This window comes from Tetrao urogallus, assembly GCF_951394365.1.
Source record: "Tetrao urogallus genome assembly, chromosome: 11".
NCBI classification, from domain to species: Eukaryota; Metazoa; Chordata; class Aves; order Galliformes; family Phasianidae; genus Tetrao; species Tetrao urogallus.
In genome coordinates, this window is record NC_136824.1 from 15,441,503 (window position 1) to 15,462,313 (window position 20,811).

General features: G+C 40.3%; 1 protein-coding gene across 1 annotated transcript; it reads right to left on the bottom strand.

Moving 5' to 3' along the window:
- Nucleotides 1-1,676: 1,676 nt before the first annotated feature.
- Nucleotides 1,677-20,550, bottom strand: ANXA2 (annexin A2; the record flags this gene model as incomplete). The annotated part of the gene is made up of 12 exons (XM_079541064.1): nucleotides 1,677-1,736; nucleotides 2,616-2,738; nucleotides 3,405-3,463; nucleotides 4,455-4,550; nucleotides 5,145-5,238; nucleotides 5,844-5,903; nucleotides 6,210-6,289; nucleotides 7,604-7,694; nucleotides 10,682-10,795; nucleotides 13,342-13,436; nucleotides 16,744-16,843; nucleotides 20,503-20,550. 12 exons carry the CDS (start codon nucleotides 20,548-20,550, stop codon nucleotides 1,677-1,679), a joined length of 1,020 nt encoding a protein of 339 aa, XP_079397190.1.
- Between the last annotated feature and the right edge of the window lie 261 nt (nucleotides 20,551-20,811).

Sequence of the window (20,811 nt, forward strand, 5' to 3'; positions counted from 1 at the left end):
AGCAGTGAGACAGTGCATGCTAGCCATCAAATTCTAGCTCTATTCCACTGACTGGAAAAATGCCTACCCTCTGATCTCTTTTACAAGGCCACATTCAAGCAAGCAAAGTTTATAGAGATGACTTAGCTAATTAAATTCAAAGAGTGATTTGCTATCTCAGCACGAGTTTTTAGATGTACAAATCTAGCCAGAGAGACATTTTGTAAACAGGTGTGAATGACTCTGCTCCATCAGGCATTAAATTGGAGCTGCTCCTGAAAAATTCTATCATTATGCATTTAAGTTACTAATATTTTATCAGCTGTGGCATTTTATACCAAATATTTCTCGTGGTCTATGGACAACGCTTTTGCAGCAAGACCTCTCAGCCCCTAACACCGACCTGAAGCAGGAGCTGTGTGCTCCTGCTCTCAGAAGGGCTCGTCTGAAAGTCTCACCGACTCTGTAGGAGCGATCTGCCTTTGGCACAGGGCTACAGACCAGCAACCATCCGAGAGCAGCGGGCGCTGGCTGTTAGTTTTGCACTTCAAATGCAGAAAGCTGAGGAAGGAGGACGTGAGTTACTCCGTCCCGCTGCCTGGTGGCACAGCTGCAGCACTCACCGTCGGAGAGAAAGTTTTGCTCTTCGCACTTCGCGTCTGTCATACCGCAGAAAGAAACAATGTTGCCACAGGACGAGCAAAGTGCGTTATATCGGGCGCGAGTCGCTGCAGACGCGATCACAGCGTGCAATACCGGTCTCCACCGCAGGACTAGCAGGGCACTCAGCTTACCTACAATCCGTAACGCCTCCCGGCTGCTTCGCACCGCCACGCTCCCTAACCCGCGCAAAGCCCAGCCGCGCTCCCGCCCAGAGGCGGACCAGAACTTTCTGGAACGCTCCCGCCCAGCGCGAGGCGCCGTCCCAGCTATTGCCGCGCGGGGAACGCGATCCCAGGGCGGGAAGAAAAAGGGCGGGAAGCTGCATCCTGAGAGGGGTGAGCAGCACCCGTTGCTGCAGTGCCGGGCGGCTCCGGAACGGTTCCTTCCTTCAGTCGTGTGACCGACGGCTCGCTGTAAGCATTTAAATGGAATTTCAATGCCTTCGGCCCTTGTTTTACAGACACAACACATGGGTGAGGCTTGAGTTTTGCTGTTGCACTTGAGTAAAAGGAAAAAAAAACACCAAAACACCGCCACCACAAGAATGGCTGTTTCTCACTTAAAAAATAAAAAATAAAAAATAAATTTAAAAAAAAAAAAAGTATCATTAAATAGGAAAGGCTTTGGGGTACAAAGACAAGGTAATGAATTACAGACAGGGGAAAAAAGCCAGTGGTTGACACAAGCCAAGTATGCATCAGTTGATCACCAATTTTTCAGATTAAAGGTCCGACAGATACATCTGTTTTATTTATGTTTTATTAGAAACATTACACAAAGAGGCATTCTCCACTAGCACGTTTAACCTTTATCTCTGGGGAATGTTAGTTTCTCTGGCTTTACGCTGTTAGGAACTCTGGCAGAGCCAAGCAGAGCTGCTGCTGAGACGTGCAGGCAGCGCTGGGGAGCTGCGTCAGTGGTGAAGCAGGGGTAGAGGCAGGGTTTGCATGGCGGCTCGATTTTGTCACGGGTTACAGTAAAAGGAAGAGCAGAATAGGCATGTCTCTGCGTTTCTGTTTCCCACATCACAGTTTTCAGTCCTCTCCACCACACAGGTTCAGCAGCGCCCTCTGGTAATCACCTTTTGTGTCTTGCTATAAAGGGGAAAAAACACAAAACACGTATTATTAGGAAACAGCTACAAAACATGAGGGTATACACACTATATTCTAGACCTGTGGGGATGAACTGATCTTCACAACTGAAGCCTTGCTAGCCTGGAGGAAACTATCTAGACCAAGTTTTACTTGTTTGTGAATTGAGATTATCGTTCTTACAACATATATGCAAGGCCCTAGGGAGATCTAATGCAAAAAAGAAAAGCAAGATAACAAAAGAAAGCTGGAGGACTTGATTCTGTTCCTTCTCACTGATCACCACAAAAAATTTTACAGTACATTCACTATTTTGAAAATTTACCTATAATTTCAAACTGTCATCTTACTTCAGAAAAAGATTTGGGCTTCAGGTTTTGATGCAATTACATCCATGCAGATGTAAAGGTGGGCAGAAGACCAGGTTTAAACAGATGCATGGCCTCTTCTAATATATTTCCAATTAAATAAAACCTAACACTTAATATTTCCCAATATCACAAAAAATCACTCTCAATAAAAGTCTGCTCCTTAGGCACTGGAATGAAAGAAGTGACAATTTAGAAGATCTATGTTAATTCAGCAAACCCAGAGTAATTCTTTCCTTTTGGGCTGGGGATAGAGACAGGTGAATGGAATTTTTGTTTGTAACACATCAACCGAAAGGTAAAACTTGCCTATGGCAGTCAAGTGGCTGCCAGGAATTATACTGGTGGTAGACTACAAAGCTAAACATTTTTTCAGTTGTGCATGGTAACAACCTACTGTTTTCACTGCAGCCTCTGAAATACCACACATGAATTTTAATGGAGAATTAATGCAAAGAAAAGGACTTGGAAGATCCATACAACTAATATATACAGAATGCTGAAAATTTACCTGGATGAAGTAATAGAGGGATTTTCCGTATTTCCTCTTGAATTCACTCTTAATTTTCAGCATGTCAACCTCGCAGCGGGAGACCATAATCCTAATCAGGACCTTGTCACGGGTTCCCTTGCCCTATGAGCACAGTGACATTTAGAACTTTGAATAGATAAAACACGTAGAAGGATGCTGTAACTGATGTGGAGGACATACAGCAAATTACAGACAACTGGGTAGCATCAATAAAAGGTACAGTGAACTTGAACTTGATCCAGGAACTTGATCATGAACATACCTCTCTCATCAGCAGAGTTCAACTAACTTCTAGATACCAATCTAGCTACTTAGACTGCAAGCCACAGTTCTGGCTCTCCAGGAGGTCATCCTCATCTTCTTCATGTTATTGCCTAATGCCTGTCATCATGTATTTCTCTTTCATACCTTTTCTCAATAAAATGTTTTGAGGCAAACTTAGTTATTTATTTTTCCATTTCAGTAAACAGATTTGCTGCTATCAACTTGTGTTTACCTACAAAAGATGCACCTAACTTTGGTAATTTTGATAAACTGATATAATGAAGATAATTATTATATGACTCTTCCCTGTATTTCCATATACCAGATGCATATTAATAGATAGCCTATGAGTTAAGCTATTAAAGAATGCTTGTGAACAATACAAAGTCATCACTGTGTATCCACACGGCAGTTACACATCATATGAACAAAACCACCTAAGGAATAAAAATTTGATGAAACAATGGTTAGAAGATAATGAGTAGAATGAGCAGTCTTTCTTACCTTCATGGAATCATAGAGTCTGTCTGCAAAGTATAGCTGCTTGTTCTGAATGCACTGAACTAAAGAGAGAGAGATGATAAATGGGTAAACATCCTGCCCACGTGAGAATAGAACACAAAATCTTGGAGCTTTTTCAAAGGCATTGTAAGCTGTCAAAATAAGGTATTCACCAAAAGTTTCCCCAGAAAGGGGCAAAGAGGAATTGGTTTTACCTGAATTGTTATTTATAAATTGGTTGGCTACGCTTATGATTGAAGCACGAATGCTTGCAGTTGGAGAAATATTTCCCTCTATTGCTAGTATAATTTCAGAAGGCTAACCTTCCTCCACACAATTCACTCTGAAGTCCATCTTTCGCTTTTATGAACAACCTTTTTTTCTGGAAACGTTCATTGTATGCTAATAGGTGAGAAGTGTCCCTTTCAAGGTTGAGCTGTCTTGATTCTACACGAGCCTTAGACAGCTCGTTTCCCCCTTAGTCTGAAATGGATTCTCCTCTTAAAGAACGTTCTGGGAAACGTGGCAACTTCCTCTGTATTCTCGTCTCATCCACAACAGCAGTCACCCCCACCTTATTTCACCTTATTTATCCCCCTCGTTTACCCCTATTTCAGAGAATTCAGAGCAAAATTAGCTTTTTTCTTAGCCTCTAGTATCCTCCACAGCCTGTCTTTCCTCACGCACATACTGCTTACTTTCCAGCCTATCCATGTTGAATAATTGATGTGCACAGCTAGAGTTCCAACCTTTTTATGTGGGGGAAACAAGCATTAAGCTTCTGTATTGGACAAAATTGAAACTAACAACAGATCACAGAAAATGTGCATTTTCCTTTTCATTTGGAAAGCAAGATCTACATTTTGCAGAGGGACAAAGTATGTTACCTCTCAATGCCTGTAACGTCCTGAAATACACAGATCCAATAATACCAGCCCTTCCAGTTTCTTTCTCCTCTAGCAATACAGAGGAAGCCGGGCCTATTTTCATCACAAGTGCAAGAGCACTGAAAAGACATTATTTAAACATAGTGTTTATTTTATGGTAACTCACCAAGATTAATGAAGGCATTCTCCAGATCTCCCTTAACTTCCTTCTTGATGCTCTCCAACATATCATACGGGCTGTAGCTCTTGTATCTTTCAAACACTGTTACAAGAAAGAAAGCAGATCAAATCAAAACCAAACCAGGAATGGTTAAAAGTAATCACACAAAATCACAAAAAAACCTGTCCAAGTCCTTCTGGGAACTGTCTCTTCAGTACAGCCCAAGATACCCAGCTGATGGTACAGTTTTTTGTTTTCCTTGAGCACCTCCATTATCTCACAACTCCATTATCTCACAACATACCGTGGTAGTTGTGTCACGAGTATTTTTTAAAGCAACAGTGATTTGCTTCCTGAAATGAAAAATCTTCGATTGGTTTTCCCCTGTTCAGATTTGAACACATGATATAGCTAATTTAACCAGGATGGAATGAAAAGGTCTCATGCAGCCCTGTTTTCTAGGTTTCTGACATTTTTGTTCTCAGTGTACATGGCACACCGTTAAACAACGGTTGCACATGTGTAAAAATAAAGAGATCTGTACACAAATACTTAAAAAATTGTAACAACTTGTGTGTGAATAAGATCTGATTGCTTTTCACACTTACTTGAAAGCCACATGGAACAAAATAGTTAGCGCTTTGACTGTTATTTTCTTACAGGAGAAAAAGTGTAAATCTGTCTTTCAAATTGTACCTTTCTGCAGATGTGGAACACTTCTTTCAGTCATAATATTGATCCACTTGGGAACATCAGTTCCCTTTCTCTTGACACCAGCATCATAGAGCTCCTGGGTAAAGAATGAAAATCACGAGTTACACAGAAAGCCATTTCAAACACAGACCATTTCCTTACTGGAAAAACAGCACTACAGGAGCTGTGTCAGTGGGAGACACCCAAAAGGACAGATTTGGGCAGATCACTAAGGACAGGATCTATGGATCTACCCTGTAACTAAGACTTATTACTTTTCTATTTACCTCTATTTATAGGTTTTGCTCCAAATTTAGCTTTGTTTACCTCAGCAGAACTGCTCTTAGTAAGGTACAGATATAATCAACAGCATTACCAGCCACTAAGTTCAAAGATACCTCTTCCTTAACCTTTTGTAACTGCTTGATTGCCATCAGTCTTCACAAGGCACATGTTTCCTTTTGCTAAAAGACCTACAGGAAATACCAGAGTGTCTCTGTATAGATCCTAGGGGGTAAGTGTCCCATGAAAACTGGTATCAGGACTGCAAACAGCAGATACCTTGATATCACACGTTGCTATGCGAGAGAGATCTGAAATACATCTGCTTTCATAAACTCTTCATTTTCACAGCATCTGCACCCTGAATATCCCCCCAGGTTAATCAACTTAAGACATTTAATGGCCATTACTAGGACTTACCCTAGCATCTTGGTCAATCAGCTCATAATCAATCACAGAAGTATCTTCACACCTTTTGCCCTTCAAATGAGAATAGCAAGATTAAGAAGGACTTTAATAGATTTCAATCCGTTTATTATATTTCTTTCACTAATCAGTAATTAGTCACTATTTGGTACATGAGCCTGTTTCATCTCCATGTGAAGATGCTGTAAACAGTGTCACTGTCAAAATACATTGCCCTTCAGTTTTTATTTTATTTTTTGTAAAGTGAAAATACGAGAAAATTTTAAGGTGAGTTAGAAATCCTATTATTTTACTGGCAATCAGCAGAGAACTCCCAATGGGCAGGCATTCGGAAAAGTGGAGGGATATGAAGAGATCTACCTTGGCCAGGGCAACCATTAGCTTGCGGAAGTCACCAGATGTGTCTGATATAATGTCCTTCTCCAGTTCTGTTTTGTACACTAGAAAACAAAAAATTCTTTTGCTTTTAAGAGCATCCCACAAACACCTGCTTACAAGCACAGGAGTTAATCACTGCATTTTATGACATCAGCAAACAGCGACCATATAAAGGTCATATATAGAGGGGAAGGAAAACAAACACATGCTTGCATACAAAAGAAAGAACGTTGCTATCAGCTTGTCACTGGAGATACCAGGCAATCAAAGCCTGCCTGCCAAACGTGGAACAATAAAATATTGAAACTGAGCATATTGAAAAGAAGGGAATATTGCTTTAAGCTGAACCAGTGGCCACTTGTTTGCCAACCACTGCATTTAGACCTTCACTATTTATGGATTTACAACTAGACAATGGCAACTGCAAGTTTAATGCAAAAAGACAGAAACCGCTATTATAAGAGAAAGGAATCCTGCGTAAGATTCCAGTACGTGTCTCAACATCTTTGTTTTTCAAATGATCACATGCTACATTGCTACAAAATCACTTTCTGTCTCCTGTTCAACACCAATCTAAACTGCAGGAGCAACATTCTCCTGACTGATACACATTTTTATTCAGTATGCATCATTAAGACCACATTGATTTTGCTCGTCCTTTCTGACTCAGCCAGTACCTTAGCAGAACTGCTGGACAACATCATGCATTATCAGCCAGCAGTTTTCTCCATTTCAGTCTATCTCTGGTGAGCTCAGTTCTGAAGCTCAGGGAAACAAACAGGCACTGACAGCTGCACTACTGATTATGATGAACATGACCAGAGTAGTCAATATCAAAATATAATGAATATTAAAAGAGGGGAATATTTTTGAAGGTGGATCTTACATCGCTCTCAATTCCAGTTATAATCAACTAAGAATTATACCTGAAATCAGATCAAATGCTTTGGAACAGTTACAAAAGAGAATATATACTTCCGTAAAGTTTTACCTCATGTCTTTAATGGCAGGTCTCCCACATAAACTTACAAACATGCTTCACCTACTTATTACGTAACTGAACCTACGGCCCATGAGTCCGTCATCATTCATTCTGTCCCTACGCACAGGACATCTGTAGCTTACAAAAGAATATTTGTATGCAACTTATCAGGTGAGCAGTATGTCATCTCCAATTTGTTTGCTACCAAGCAACAGGTTAAACTATATAAACACATTAATATCCAAGATGCCAGTACAACATTTCTTATGCTCCAGCATAAAAGAAACAGAGCAGATGTGGTGTAAGAATCTCAGTCAAACCAACCCTAAAGGGAACTTAGCCAAGCAACTTCACGTACAAACAAACTGCATTAAAACTTTCAAAATAAACTTACTTTCCCTATAGACTCTATTAATTTCATAAAGCTCCTGATTTGTCCGTGAGCAAATGATTTCGATAAGTGTGTCCTCATCAGTCCCCAGGCCCTGGAACATATGCACAGGTGAGTTAGATGCCAGAAATGCACAGACATGCTTGAACAGCCTCAAAATATTTTACTGACGTTTCATTATCTTTTCTCCTTTCTCCAACTCCAACAGTTTCACAACCATTCAGGGACACTTTTGGTAGCTGTAGAGATGCTTTTTAAAGTGTCAGAAAAACACCAGATTTTTAGCAGCCAAATATTATTCTAACAGTTTTGACAGTCTAACTGATGGTACCTCTGTGTAACGCGTTTCTTATGAGTGTCTCCCATAATACTCAGCAACCTCACCACCACCATAAATGAGAGAGGTCCACTAACTGCAGCCCACGTTGATTCTTAGCATGCAAATGGGCAGCAACAAATTTGTTCTTTCCTGCTTTTCTGCCCCACCTGCCTCCACAGGCTTCCTCTACTACCAATGCAAGTCTGAGCACGGCGTGTTCATTTGTCTCAGCTTTGTTTCTAAGTCAACAAAGATTTAAGCATGTCTGGATTTCCAGCTAATAAATACAAGCACATAATCATTTAGGTTGGAAAAGGTCCATAAGACCAAGTCCCTTCTTCACTTGGCCACACTGTGTACTTCTCAATGCATAAATACAGATGTAACTGTATTACCATTAGAGATATTAAGAAATAAAAAGGTATTTGGGATGATAACCAATATATATATATATATATATACACATATATATATACACATAAATGAAATCTATATGTATATATTAAATAAGCAGAATGGGTTGAGATGACATTTCAAAGCAGTTTTTGCTTTGGAACCAAGGTCCATGTTATAGTAATAAAATTTCTGTTTACCTTTCTGCAGGACTAAAATCAACTTAATGTAGAAGTCAGAGTACTTTGAGCTAAGCAGCAATACTACCATTTGATAAACAATATAGGTATTAGCACTAAAAGAAAATAACAAACTACATCAAATGCATCAGCATCTAAGTTAAACCTCAGAGGAATTTCAGTATTTCAGAATAACATGATTTGATCAATGTGCTCTAAACTTACTCAGTTATTTTATATAAAAACATATTTAAATAAAATATGGGTATCTTGCTAACAGCATCACTATCATCTTGTTACTGGAGTGAGACAGGAGCCTCTGAAAGATCACTTAAAATAGAAGATTTACTTGGATATGTTGATGATTCTTCCCTATCCAGTGACCACTGAGTGCATCTGAGTTGCTAGTTAGTAAAGCCATCTGGCAGACAGATACTTCAGTTTTTTGAGAAGAACCTGTTCTTTGAATGGACTGAGTTTGTTCTTGTTCTGCCTACCAGTGAACCACGTTCATGCTAATCCCAATGCCTTTGTCTTTCAGCATCAAGAGCAGGCAGGAAAAGCCTCTGATGCCTACTGTTAAGAGTTTGTTAAGCTTCTGTTTAACAGAGTGTTTGGTATCTGGCAAAAACAGGCAAGGTTTGCACAGAACTGAAAGAGAAATGTGCAGGGTAACATCCTGGGAAATTTTCTCATGCTTCATGTTTGGAAAGCTGAGGTAATTATGAGAAAAACTGCCTTCTTGGATACAGTTAGAGGACTAAAGCGGAATATTTTATAGAAATGGATCACAGCTGAGAGAATCAGGAAAGCTTTCTACAGAGCACTTCTAATAAATATCTAGGGGAAAAATAAAGGCTAATGAAACTGAAGATTTTCTATGTGTTTTCAAAGCATTTTGTAAGCATATGTTCCAGAAAAATAATTAACTCTTCTGTGATGGCCTGTCTTTACCCAGCTTTGGTTTTCATGTCATACTGTAATTTAAGAACAGTATCAAGATAAACTTAAGCTCAGACTGAATGCTTGGGAGATGAGAATATCTGATGAACCAAGAGAATATAATACCTATGGCTACAATAAGGTAATAGCTCAGGATACAGGCTGTAAATGCAGCAGATACACTGTATAAGTATATGGCCATCCTAGACATATGAAATGTAAAAAATAATTGCAAATAGAAAAAAAAGAAAAAAAAAAACAAATTTGCAGCTAATTATGGATAGTGCATATTGAAACCAGAAGAGGGCAGCACCTGATTGCTGAGGAATGGATTTGGCCTCCAATTACAGGATTACCATCTCAGTACTGGCATTTTATTTTTTCTACTCATTTTTCATTGATTGGACGAATGAGTCCATCCGCTCTTTGTCTTGTCACAAGTCCCAGCAGATGTACTTCAATGCTTGTTTTTAGTTATCAATCAATCAATCAATCAATAATCAATCTAATAAAGAAGCTGAAATGTAAGGGCTGATTATAAATACAAACTCCCAAACATACACGTGCTTAGAAAAGTAGAAGCACTGGCATAAGCACGGCTCCAAGTCGTCTTTCAGCAGAGCAGCTGTTTCTAAACTAGCCATTTATTCCACGCCTGCCTGTGATCGTAGGGGTCTGAACTCAGCAAGTTCAGTCACTGCTGTGCAGTTTCTCCAAGATTGCTTTGATATCTCATTATCACATTCTCCTCCTCCTCGTATTCTTTGCAGAGGCAGATCTGGTACAGGATGTTCTGTCCAAATCAGCAAAATGACCCAGTAAGCGGGAACTTTTTCAGTCTACAAATGCCAAGGATTTAAGAGTTGCAGCAAACAGTTTCTTTCTTAGGCCATTTTGTACTACAAACCTGTATGTTATTTTTAAGGGCAGTACTGAGAGCAGCAACCAGCCATAGCAGCCGATCAATTATTCCTGACTGTACTTCTTCCCTAAAAGAGGATTTAATTACCATTTCAAAAACCACACGGTTCCAGAATCTATTTTATTTCACACTCGGATGTTGTATGCTGTGCAGATGGATATGTGAACTGTGCTACAAAAACAAACAAACAAACAAAACACTAACAGTGGACATACTTGAAAACTGTGGCCTTGGATACAAAGGCCAGATTCATTCTTAACATAGTGACACCAGAATAACATTTAAAGTCACACCAGAAAAACATTTGAATTTCAAAGCTCATTTACCTTCATGGCAGCTTTCAGTTCAGAGGCATCATACTGTGATGGTGTCTTCAGCAAGCCCAAGATCACTGCCTCTAAATGACCTGACAGAGCAGACTTAAGTGCTGCAGAAAGTTCCTGTAAAATAACGGAGGCAAGATGGAAGAAAAAAATTAAAGCTCACTTCTGATCTCCTGAAAATTTAGCCTGTAGCACTTTAAGTCTCCAAGTCTGCACAGTGTTTCTTACACAACTGACAAGGAAGAGGAACACAAAGAGCTTTTGTTTTGTGAAAGTCTAAGAAAGAAGCCTGGCAAATGGAGATTTTCTCATCCTTTGAAAATAAGAAATTCACCGGCGGCTGGCAGAGTGCTGGGAGCACGATGCAGAGACATCCAAGTGACTCTGAACGGCTCAGCTCCAGTCTTGAAGCACTGACACTTCATTAGATCTAATAAGCACCGATGGATCTCAGCCTGACTCCCTGCAGTCAGTGCTTCTCCATCAGATGTTCATATTTTCCTGTAGCACCATATTTTTTGTGTTTTTCCTATTATTGCAGCCCCACATTAGCTGAGAAGTTGGAAAACTGCACAGTTTTTCCATTGTAAAGGTCCAGTTCCTAAACGGCTGGCTGAAGGACAACAAAAATCCCTGAAAGCAGAAAAATTCAAGAACTTCAAGAATACAACCAGGATTGTGTATCCTGAGTCTACTGTGAACTGTCAGTCCTGTAGGAAGCAACAGGCATGTTTGGTTCATAGAATGCATGCAAATCTGCAGCAAATAAAGTCAGTGGCATTTCATCTTTTATGAGTTCATATGTAGTTTGAATAAAGCTAGCACCAGCTTCATTATAGTGCAGTTCCAAAGTTCAAATTCCTGGAATCAAGTTCAGGGTGCACACAAGCCAATACCGTTCCTAAGTTTAATACTGTCCCATAAGTTAGGAGATGCTGCTTTTCATGTGAACAATTGGTGAGGTTGGGGACAGCAGCTAACTGCAATACAAAGTGACCTCAGCTAAACTGCAGATACGTTTATACCAGTGAGATAAACAGCCAGGGCATTTAACTTGCTTCCAAAGCCACCAACTCCATCCAGAACGTTAATGTATGCTAACACTCTATGTGCTTACTATGCTGACTGACCGAGATAGTGAGCTCTGGACATCTATCTGCTTTAGTCCAAGAGATATTCTAGGATACTAATCCAAGTTTGGATCCAAAGTTCCACGCACACAAAGTTTTGGTGAGACACAAATGCAGACTCCCCAGTAGTCAGTGATAGTTCCATTGATGTTGGTAATAGGGAAGGACTTCACAAATCAAAACGTTCCTCAAGATTATCAGTAGTTCCCATTAAACCTAGCTCAACTCACAGGAGTGTAAAGAAATGTAAATCTGTGGCTTTTTATTATAATGAACTATTTCAACAATACACAAAACAAGCAGCTATATTGAGCAAAATGAGCAGCCTAGTACAACACACTGCCAAAGAAATCCATGAGATACTTGCCCTGAAACATACATATTAATTCAAGATATGTCTTTTTGTGTTTCATTTCCTCCTCTCTTATCATGCAATTGCTTATTTCACCGAGTGATTTCTAATGCACATTTGCATTCTTTCTGTACTTGCTTATCCTTTGGCACTTGTTATACTTGATAAATTCAGTTTGCTCTTGGGTTGCAGCGCAGAAAAAAAGGTAAAGGAAGAGATAACACTTAGATGAAAGAAGCTGTATATTTTCTTGATTGTGCATTTCTGTGGTCATGCAAAACATTTAACGGAGCTTTGAGTGACACACTTCATTACTAACGTCCAGCCTACATGGGAAATTCCCCCAGTGCTCACAAGAGAGTGACGGTCAGGGTGCAGACAGGCAAACACATGCATATGTCCAACTGTACGTGCTCCTGCATGTATGTGCCTGTATCAGCCATGCATAAAGCTGGTGAATTTCCAAACGTTAACTCTAGATTTACATTTGGATGTGCATTCTGGGCTGCTATTGGAGGACTACCGTTTGGGGTCTGGCAAACCTGGAAGAGATACATTCATCTTAACCCAATTCTACACAAATTTCTTCTTCTATGTGGGCGTAAAACTTAAATTATAGTAAGACTCTCAACTTCAAAAGTCAAGAGAACATCTCTTGCCTTCCAGACAGAAAGACTCATTATGTAGACTGCTGCAAACATTTTAGAGATCTCTTTCCATCAACAGATGAGTGCATGTATTTCTGACAAGTTCAGCTCAGTGTATCACTTTGTTTCATGTCTATGGAACTTCAGCACAACTGGCTGCAATCTTTTCTCATTTAAACTACCCATGTAAACAGAATGTTTTCCTTATGCAAAGTTGCCATGCAATAAACAAATAAGTAACTATGCTTCCAAGCCTCTCTACTGCCTTCACATTGAGATATTCCCTGAGATTGGCTTTTCACTGACGTGCCTGGTGGCTAGCTGGCTCATATGTCACCATCGTGATCTCTTCAACTGCTAGGAAATCTTCAACAGATTCGGACAAAGTAAATGCATCTTTGCTTCCAGTGAAACAGTAAGCCCAATAATATGATCTCATTTGTTCACAGTTAATTGTGAGATGTACAAGGCCTGAAAATCTAACTACCCACAAGAAAAATATTAAATAACTGTTATTTCTGCGTATTTTGCTACCTTTTTGGTTCTCCTCTGATAGGCAAAGGCAATATCCTGCCTCTGTTCATTGCTGCGGTTTGTCAGGATGTTGATGATGGTAACTTCATCCACACCTACAAAGACATAAGATAAAGAATGAAAGCAGATCTCTTCTCTTTGGATTACCGTGTTCTCTGACACTCAAAACACAGCATACGTGCAGTCTGGAGCAGAGCTCAACTGCCCTGGTATTATTAGTAGGTATGTGTAACATCCTGGCCTTGAAAGCAGCCCAAATTTTCAATGCAATGAAGATCTTTACATGCACAGGCATCAACAAAGTCTCATCCATGACCTGCTTCACTGCTTCTGTTTCCTGCTTCACTTGTTCTCAGTCAACACTCTGCAAAGAAACTTGCTCAAGAACAGACGCTTTAAAACTGACACAAATGCAAACTCATTAAAGCCTTTCATCTGAGTGTTTTTAGTTAAGGCTTCTTAATAAAGCAGCTACGTTTTCTAATTCACCTCAAGTCACTTAACTAACACTCCAAATATAAAAATGAGAAAATAAAACACTGTACTGTGTTGACTCAGAATGTAACAGGAATGTTTGTTGTGGGTTGCTTTTTGTTGGGGGTTTTTTTGTTGTTTTTTTTGGTTGGGTTTTTTTTTTTTTTTTGGATACTGGAAGGAACTGGGTTTTTTTGTCCTTATTTTTACACAGCAAATTGCATGCCAGCCTTTGAAGAAAATAGGTGGTTCTAACATGGATGTCCTACCAAGTCCAGAGTTTTGACTTGGATCTCTGTATTTACTACAACAAACACAACAAATAGCTTCTTTTACATTTGTATAAATGAATATTTTTAATAGAAACCAGAAGGTAAGGAATGGATCAGCAGCAACTGGCAGGTCCCAGATCCCCTCCAGAACCCATCTACACTTATATTCCTTAGTACCAGAAGCAACCACAGCAGATATAGGAGGCATTTCTTTCAGAGCAGCCCTCCTACTTCATTATGTTGACTCATGACGTGAGAGGTGGATGTTGGTGGTATGGCAGTAGGGGCTGAACCTTCCCACCAATATGCCATTTTGCTGCTATGCAACAGAGGGCAGGCTGACAGAATGGTGTCTGACATGGAAGTGCAGATGAAGCAAAGGTGTGGAACTGAATTCCTCTGTGTAGGGAAAAAATAGCACCCGATGGCATTCACTGACACTTGTTGACTGTGTACAGAGACCCAGCAGTGGATGTGAGCACAGTGAGGCAGTGGGTGGTGTGTTTCAGCAGTGGTGCTGAGACACGAGAGACAAGCCACACTTCAGGTGGCCATACAGATATTTACAAGTGCAGCATGCGGGCTCTTGCTCATTGCTGGCAAAAATGCACAACTAATAGTGGTGACAAAGCTAAAAAAGAGTGTTCTGTAGTTGAGTTTGTTATATCAAATAGTGCTGTTGTGCCCTTTGTTCCAATTTCCATGGAAATAAATAGGAGGCACTACTTTCAGAGTGACCTGCATACAACAAGCCTTTTAGCCACTAGTTACAGAATATGGAACAAGGAGTCAAGTCCAAAATATTCAGACTTATTTCTCCCTCTTGCCCACATTTTTCATGATGAAATGCTATACTCCATGACCTTAGCTCCTATTGAGGCAGGCCTACATCTGTGCTCTTACAGGAGCTCAGTCTGAAACGACAAAGCTCTGGAAATCATCATGTCTCAGTTAGAAATTCTGGTTTGAAAACATGCTGACTGTACATTTCAGCCATAATCTACAGCTAGTGTGTTTTAAAGTGTTTTTCTTTTGTAAAAGAAAGCAAACTCTCCCAGTCCAGGAACAGCCATGCACACACACACAGCTTTTCAGCCCTTGAGAGAGCTACAGCACAGAGCAATCTCTTAGGCGTTTTAATGAGTTTTAAATTTAAACCATACTTTGCATTCAAAACTACCAAATGACATTTTCAATTCTTATGACAATTGTGATAGATTAGCAACCCACAAATGACTACATTCAAGTTTCTAATTCAAATGCTTTGAGGATGGAAACATGAGCTAATGCATTGCTCTGGCATTTCATGGAAAATGAGTGCTTGCCCTGCACACTTGGGAATCATGCTGCATGGACAGGATGCTGACTCACATCTGCTGAGGCGGGGTGAAGCAGTTGGGCTGCTCAAACATTTTTCTTTGCTGTTCACTAAAATCTCTGGAAGTTTCAGGGTGGATTTCATCAGTGCATTTCTATCAATGAGTAACAAGAATGGACATTGTTGCTCACTTTAAAAAACATTGAATCTTGACAAAAGTCCACATATTCACAAAGCATTTTCTGTCAAACACAATAAGCTTTACTCCTCTCTTATAAGAGGACTTTTTAAAACAGACCGTAAAATGATTAAAAGCCACTACTTAGCCTACTTCAGTGAGTATGCAAGAGATGTTTCCAGTTAAATAAAAGAAATCCTGTGAGAGAAAGCCTCACGCTTGTTAGGGAGGGGCAATTTCACATTTTGTAGCAAGTCAGACATGTGCTTTGTTGGCACTGACTTGGCATTTCTTCCTGATGAGAAACTGTTTGGCTTTTAAATTTCTCCGTCTCCTGAAATGTAGGCAACAGACTTGGCAGGTCCAGCTGGGCCCAGCCGTTGCTTCTCTGGCCTGGAGAAAGTCTGGAAAGCCTGGCACATCCTTTCTGCAGGATGAGGATCAAGAGTCACTGCCCTAGGAGCACCAACAAGGTTCCACTGCTTGGGAGCTGCAGTTGATATTCCCTGTGCTCCTGCTTTCCATGGGACTGCATCCCATCCGCTCCATCCTGGTCTCCCCCCAATCAGTGCAAATGGTGGATGCTGGCACAGACAAGGAGATGCCAGCCTACCTGGTTCTGCGAAGTGGGGAACTCCCACATTGCCCTGCTCCTGGAATACTACCATATCATTTCAGAAACTGGGTTCTGTTTCTAGGACTTTGACCTCTACAATAACACAAGATGTACTTCAAACCACCCCTGTTCAGCTGCTTGGGAAGCTGTAAGGAAGGAGAAATGTCCAACCCAATAATCCCTTAGAAATCAGTTGTTCAGAGCTTGGTCTCAAAGCGCTGCCACTTCATTTCCAGAGGCAAAAAAAAAAAAGGTATTGGAATTGGAAGTGCTGACAAATCAAGAGTAAAAAAGTGGGCATTTTTAGCAACAGTCTGAACAACTTTTGGGCACAAACTTTTAAAACATATTCTAAAGCACGGATTTACACAGTTCAATCTAGCTCTGTCAAGCTTATGTGAGGTCTGAGAAATCCTAAATCTCCTAAAACAGGTGGCCAGATTAAGGATATTAACACAGCGGTTGCGAGACACTGTAGTTTTTATTTGCATGCCAGTGTTCTAACTTAAAAAACAGGGTCAAAACCACAGCCCATGTTCCTCACCTTTGGTCTTGATGGCTGTTTCCAGGGCTGCAGCATCCCGGTCAGCATCAAAGTTTGAGTAAGCCTTAACTGTGGCATATGCACTTGGAGGGAGAGAATGCTAAGGGAAAAAATAAAGAAATAAATAAAATAAAGGAAGAAGAAGTCCCAAAGTTAAATTATGCAAATGCAATCTGCTCTTGCTGCAGTTAATATATGCAGCTGACCGTTATTTACTCAAATTCTTAAATGCAAGAATTACTGTTGGGTATTCATAGCAGAATAGCTATTCTGCTAGCAAACTCTGCTCTCTCTGCTCTCCAGAGGAGTACTGTCCTTAAGTCCCTTCAGAGACATGCTTATTTTAAAAAAGAATACATACAAACCGGTGCCATACAGCTACAATCTGACATTCAAAAATTATTCACTAAATCTTTATTTTCCCAGATTTGGTGCTTTCTGGCCAGAGTAGAAGGAAATTGATAAGCAAAAGCTAATCCAACAAAAGTTTAAACATCTGTTGCATTAAGTCTGAAATATTTAAGATTTGAAGCCAGCTTTTTACTTCACATTTCAGGCCACAGTTACACAAAGTAAAGATTAAATGAAAAAAAGACGGGGGAGACAGAAGATGAAAATTAACAAGGCAGAACAAGTTTCATGCTCTGTCTCACAGATTTTAAATGCAAGACCAAATCTTTTTGAGCCTATACTTCTATAAAGCACAAGCTACTTACCATCTCCTTCTCAAAGTCCATGCCTCAGATGACTTGGTTTAACCATCATGAGGCTAACAAAACTGAATGACATTTCAAATTACCACCGCTAAGAACATGAGGACATTTAGGTACCAAGCAAACAGCTGGAATGCTCTAGAAGTTACCAGATTGTATCAGCTGTTCCTGATTACTTTTCCTGAGGATTATAGCTTCTAACAGGAGATCAGTAGAACAGAAGTTGAAATCAACTTGCTTTGCTGCAAGTATCAATATTAGCTCCCATCATCTTCCATGGGCAGGTTAACCTAAACCTCAGAGTTCGTATAAGCAGCTGAGAAACACAGTGAGTCCAATTTAGACACTTAAAACTGCAGCAGAGATACATAGTGACTAACATCTGAAATCGCCATAGCTATTTCCCTCGTGAACGAATGACTAAGCTTTTTGGTAAAGATCCCTGGAAACATTTGTTTCAGTCCCTAAAAGCAACAGAAACAGGGTTCATAAACAGTACTAAGTTATCTTAGTACATCTGGAGGACCTTTTTACACCCAAATTATTAAAAAGAGGACAAGTTTTAACTAAGAAATCTAAGAGGTGGGTTTTTTTGTTTGTTTGTACATTTGATGCTGTCCTGTAGAGGTCACACCTCCTGGAACAGATCCCTCCGGCAGCAGCCACTGCACCTTCTTGTCTCAGAGAAATCTGGGTGCCTGAAAGATTCCAAGGCCCATCAGTACACACGACCACGTGGCACTTCTGTTTAACCACTGCTGGATAACCTGATATATGCCACCCGGTGAGCTCAGCAGAGTTGGATGTCTTTATTCCACTTGTTCTGAGTCATTTGGACAAAGGCTGGACTGCGAGACCATATCAAACATGGAAAAAACACATAGCAGCTTATCTGCTATTTGAGAGCCATCTGGAGGCTGGTCAGAGCCACCGTGTGTCCCTCCACACGTATGTAACCAGGTAGATTCAGACCCCCTGGCAGCAGTCAAAAGGCCCAGCAAGTGCCATGTCCACATACACAGGTAAGGCAGAAACCTTCTGCTGGCTGCTCCACCAGCAAATGGACCATCTCTAAATTCAACATCCATAAAGATGTTTGACTCTCTGAAGTGATGTTTATTGACTCTTGTGTATGTCAGTGGAATAGGGAAAAGTCTTATCAGGATTATTATTCTTCCTATGAAAAACAGCCACTCCAGACACTGTGGTCTGCCACTGTACGATTTCAAGGGAGTTTTTCCAACTGACTTTGCATTTGGTTCAGTACAAACATTTCCAGGATGTGGCAGCAAAGGTTGTGTAAACACACCGGCAGTTTGGGCAAGATTAGAGCAGAGAAAGATTGTTCTCTCCACACATATTTATTGTGTTTCAGAGGTCCCACAACTGGTTCACTTGCTCCAAGATTGAAGAACTGAACCATATGGGGAAGAAAGGAACGTCAGGGGACACGTATCACTAACAGGAAAGCTTATAAGGTTTAACTTCTTCTTTAAAAACAAAACAAAACAAAACAAGAACTTTTCAAGACATTTATATCTCAAGAGCTCTTTGCCTTCAAACAAACCATCAGTTACATTTAAAATTGAGTTGCCTGCCATCATCCGGCAAGTAGCCTATAAAGTCATGACTAAAAACAGAGGCTTCCAATTTCCAGTGCAGAGAGCACATGATGAGACGCGCTGGGGAGATCTTCGCCACCTAATCTCTCTAGTCTCTGCTGCAGACAGAAGCAGAAATGGCACACGCTGCTTAACTTCAGCTCAGCCCCTTCCTTCCCATATAGGAAAGAGAAGACAGCCCAAGCCAGATGGTAAATGCAGTTTTTTGGTCCTAAACAGATCAGTTGCTAGACCAATGATGCAGAATGTACAAATCCCTTAACATGCAATACAGGGTTCAGCTGTGACCATCCTTTACCATCAAGGTTAAAAAACTGTTAAGAGAAAAGTAGTGGCTGAATGTTTGCGTTTAACATCAGTTAATAAGCTGCATCATTGCTTAGGGGAACTGAGCAGAACATTTATATGGACTAGCTACTCAGCTCTGGCTTCTAACTGAGGCCCTCCAGAACAAACACCCCCCTGGTATCTCTTAGACTCTATGGTAAAATCTGATGAAATGCTGATCCAGCAGTACTCAAGTTTGACTTCTGCCATTATTGATTTGTACCACAGAAGAAACAGATCTACTGCTAATATTCCACTGCTAAAATATTATTCTAAAAGAAACTCCCCATTTAAATGGAAATTGACAAGAAATCTGAAGTTAACTGCTTTTGCTGTACAAAATCAGCTTTGCTACTTACCTACAGTGCAGTACTCAGTTCTTTTCAACAGCGCCTTCTCAGAGATCAAATACAACTTATTTCACAAGTCACTCACTTCACGAGTAGCAAAAACAGCCAAAAAGTTTGCCTGTACCATGTTCAGGTCTGCATTTGCTGGTTATAAAAATCACAATTACAGTAAGCTTGCAAGCAGCCAATGAAATGATGCATAGATGAGATTCACTTCCTCTTCAGTATCAACTGCAGAACCACAGAGTGATGACACAATATCTTCACACTGCAATGGCAACCTTCCCATCAATGTTGCAATACAAGAAATCAAAGTGTGGCTGTCCTGTATTTTGATGAAACTACCAAATAAGTGTAGATGTGGTGGAAAATACCCAACCAACCAGGATTTTGAAAGCTTTGCAACAACAAAAAATGAACGACCAGACTAGGCAGCCACTTTGCTCTCTGGTCTCCTTCATACGGCCTCTAGCACATGAATATTGCTCATGCTGCTGGTCAGTTGGGTGAGCTGTCATTAGATCTCGTCACCTCACACAACTTCCCTGTGGTTTACAGCAGCTTTATGGCTGAAAGCAGACCATTGCTAACTAAGTTTTTAGTCAAGATAAGATTAAGCAGAAGAAATGTGTGGAATGCTGAAAATTGTACAGCTCAGCACAACTGCTGGAAGAAAATCCTGTAAAGCAAGAAAATATATGGCATTTAAGTCAAGCAAACTTTTCTGGTTTGAATAACAATACTTACATCTCCTTCCAGGCTGAGCTTGCTTAAAATTTCATGGACAGTAGACATCTTGACAGAACGCTGGAGGAGAGAAACAAGCAGACATAAACATATTTACAGACATAAACATACTTACAGTTACAGTCCAGGCTATACAGCCCTGAAATACTGCACCACTGAAACCAATACAATCCAATCTGCTAATTGCAAGCAAAACTGCTGATTTAAGGGTTTCCAAGCCACAGTGCCATTAATAATGCAAGTGAGAGGCTTTTGTCCTGACTGGGACAAGTCTGCAAACACCCATTGGCAACACAATCATTAGACAGC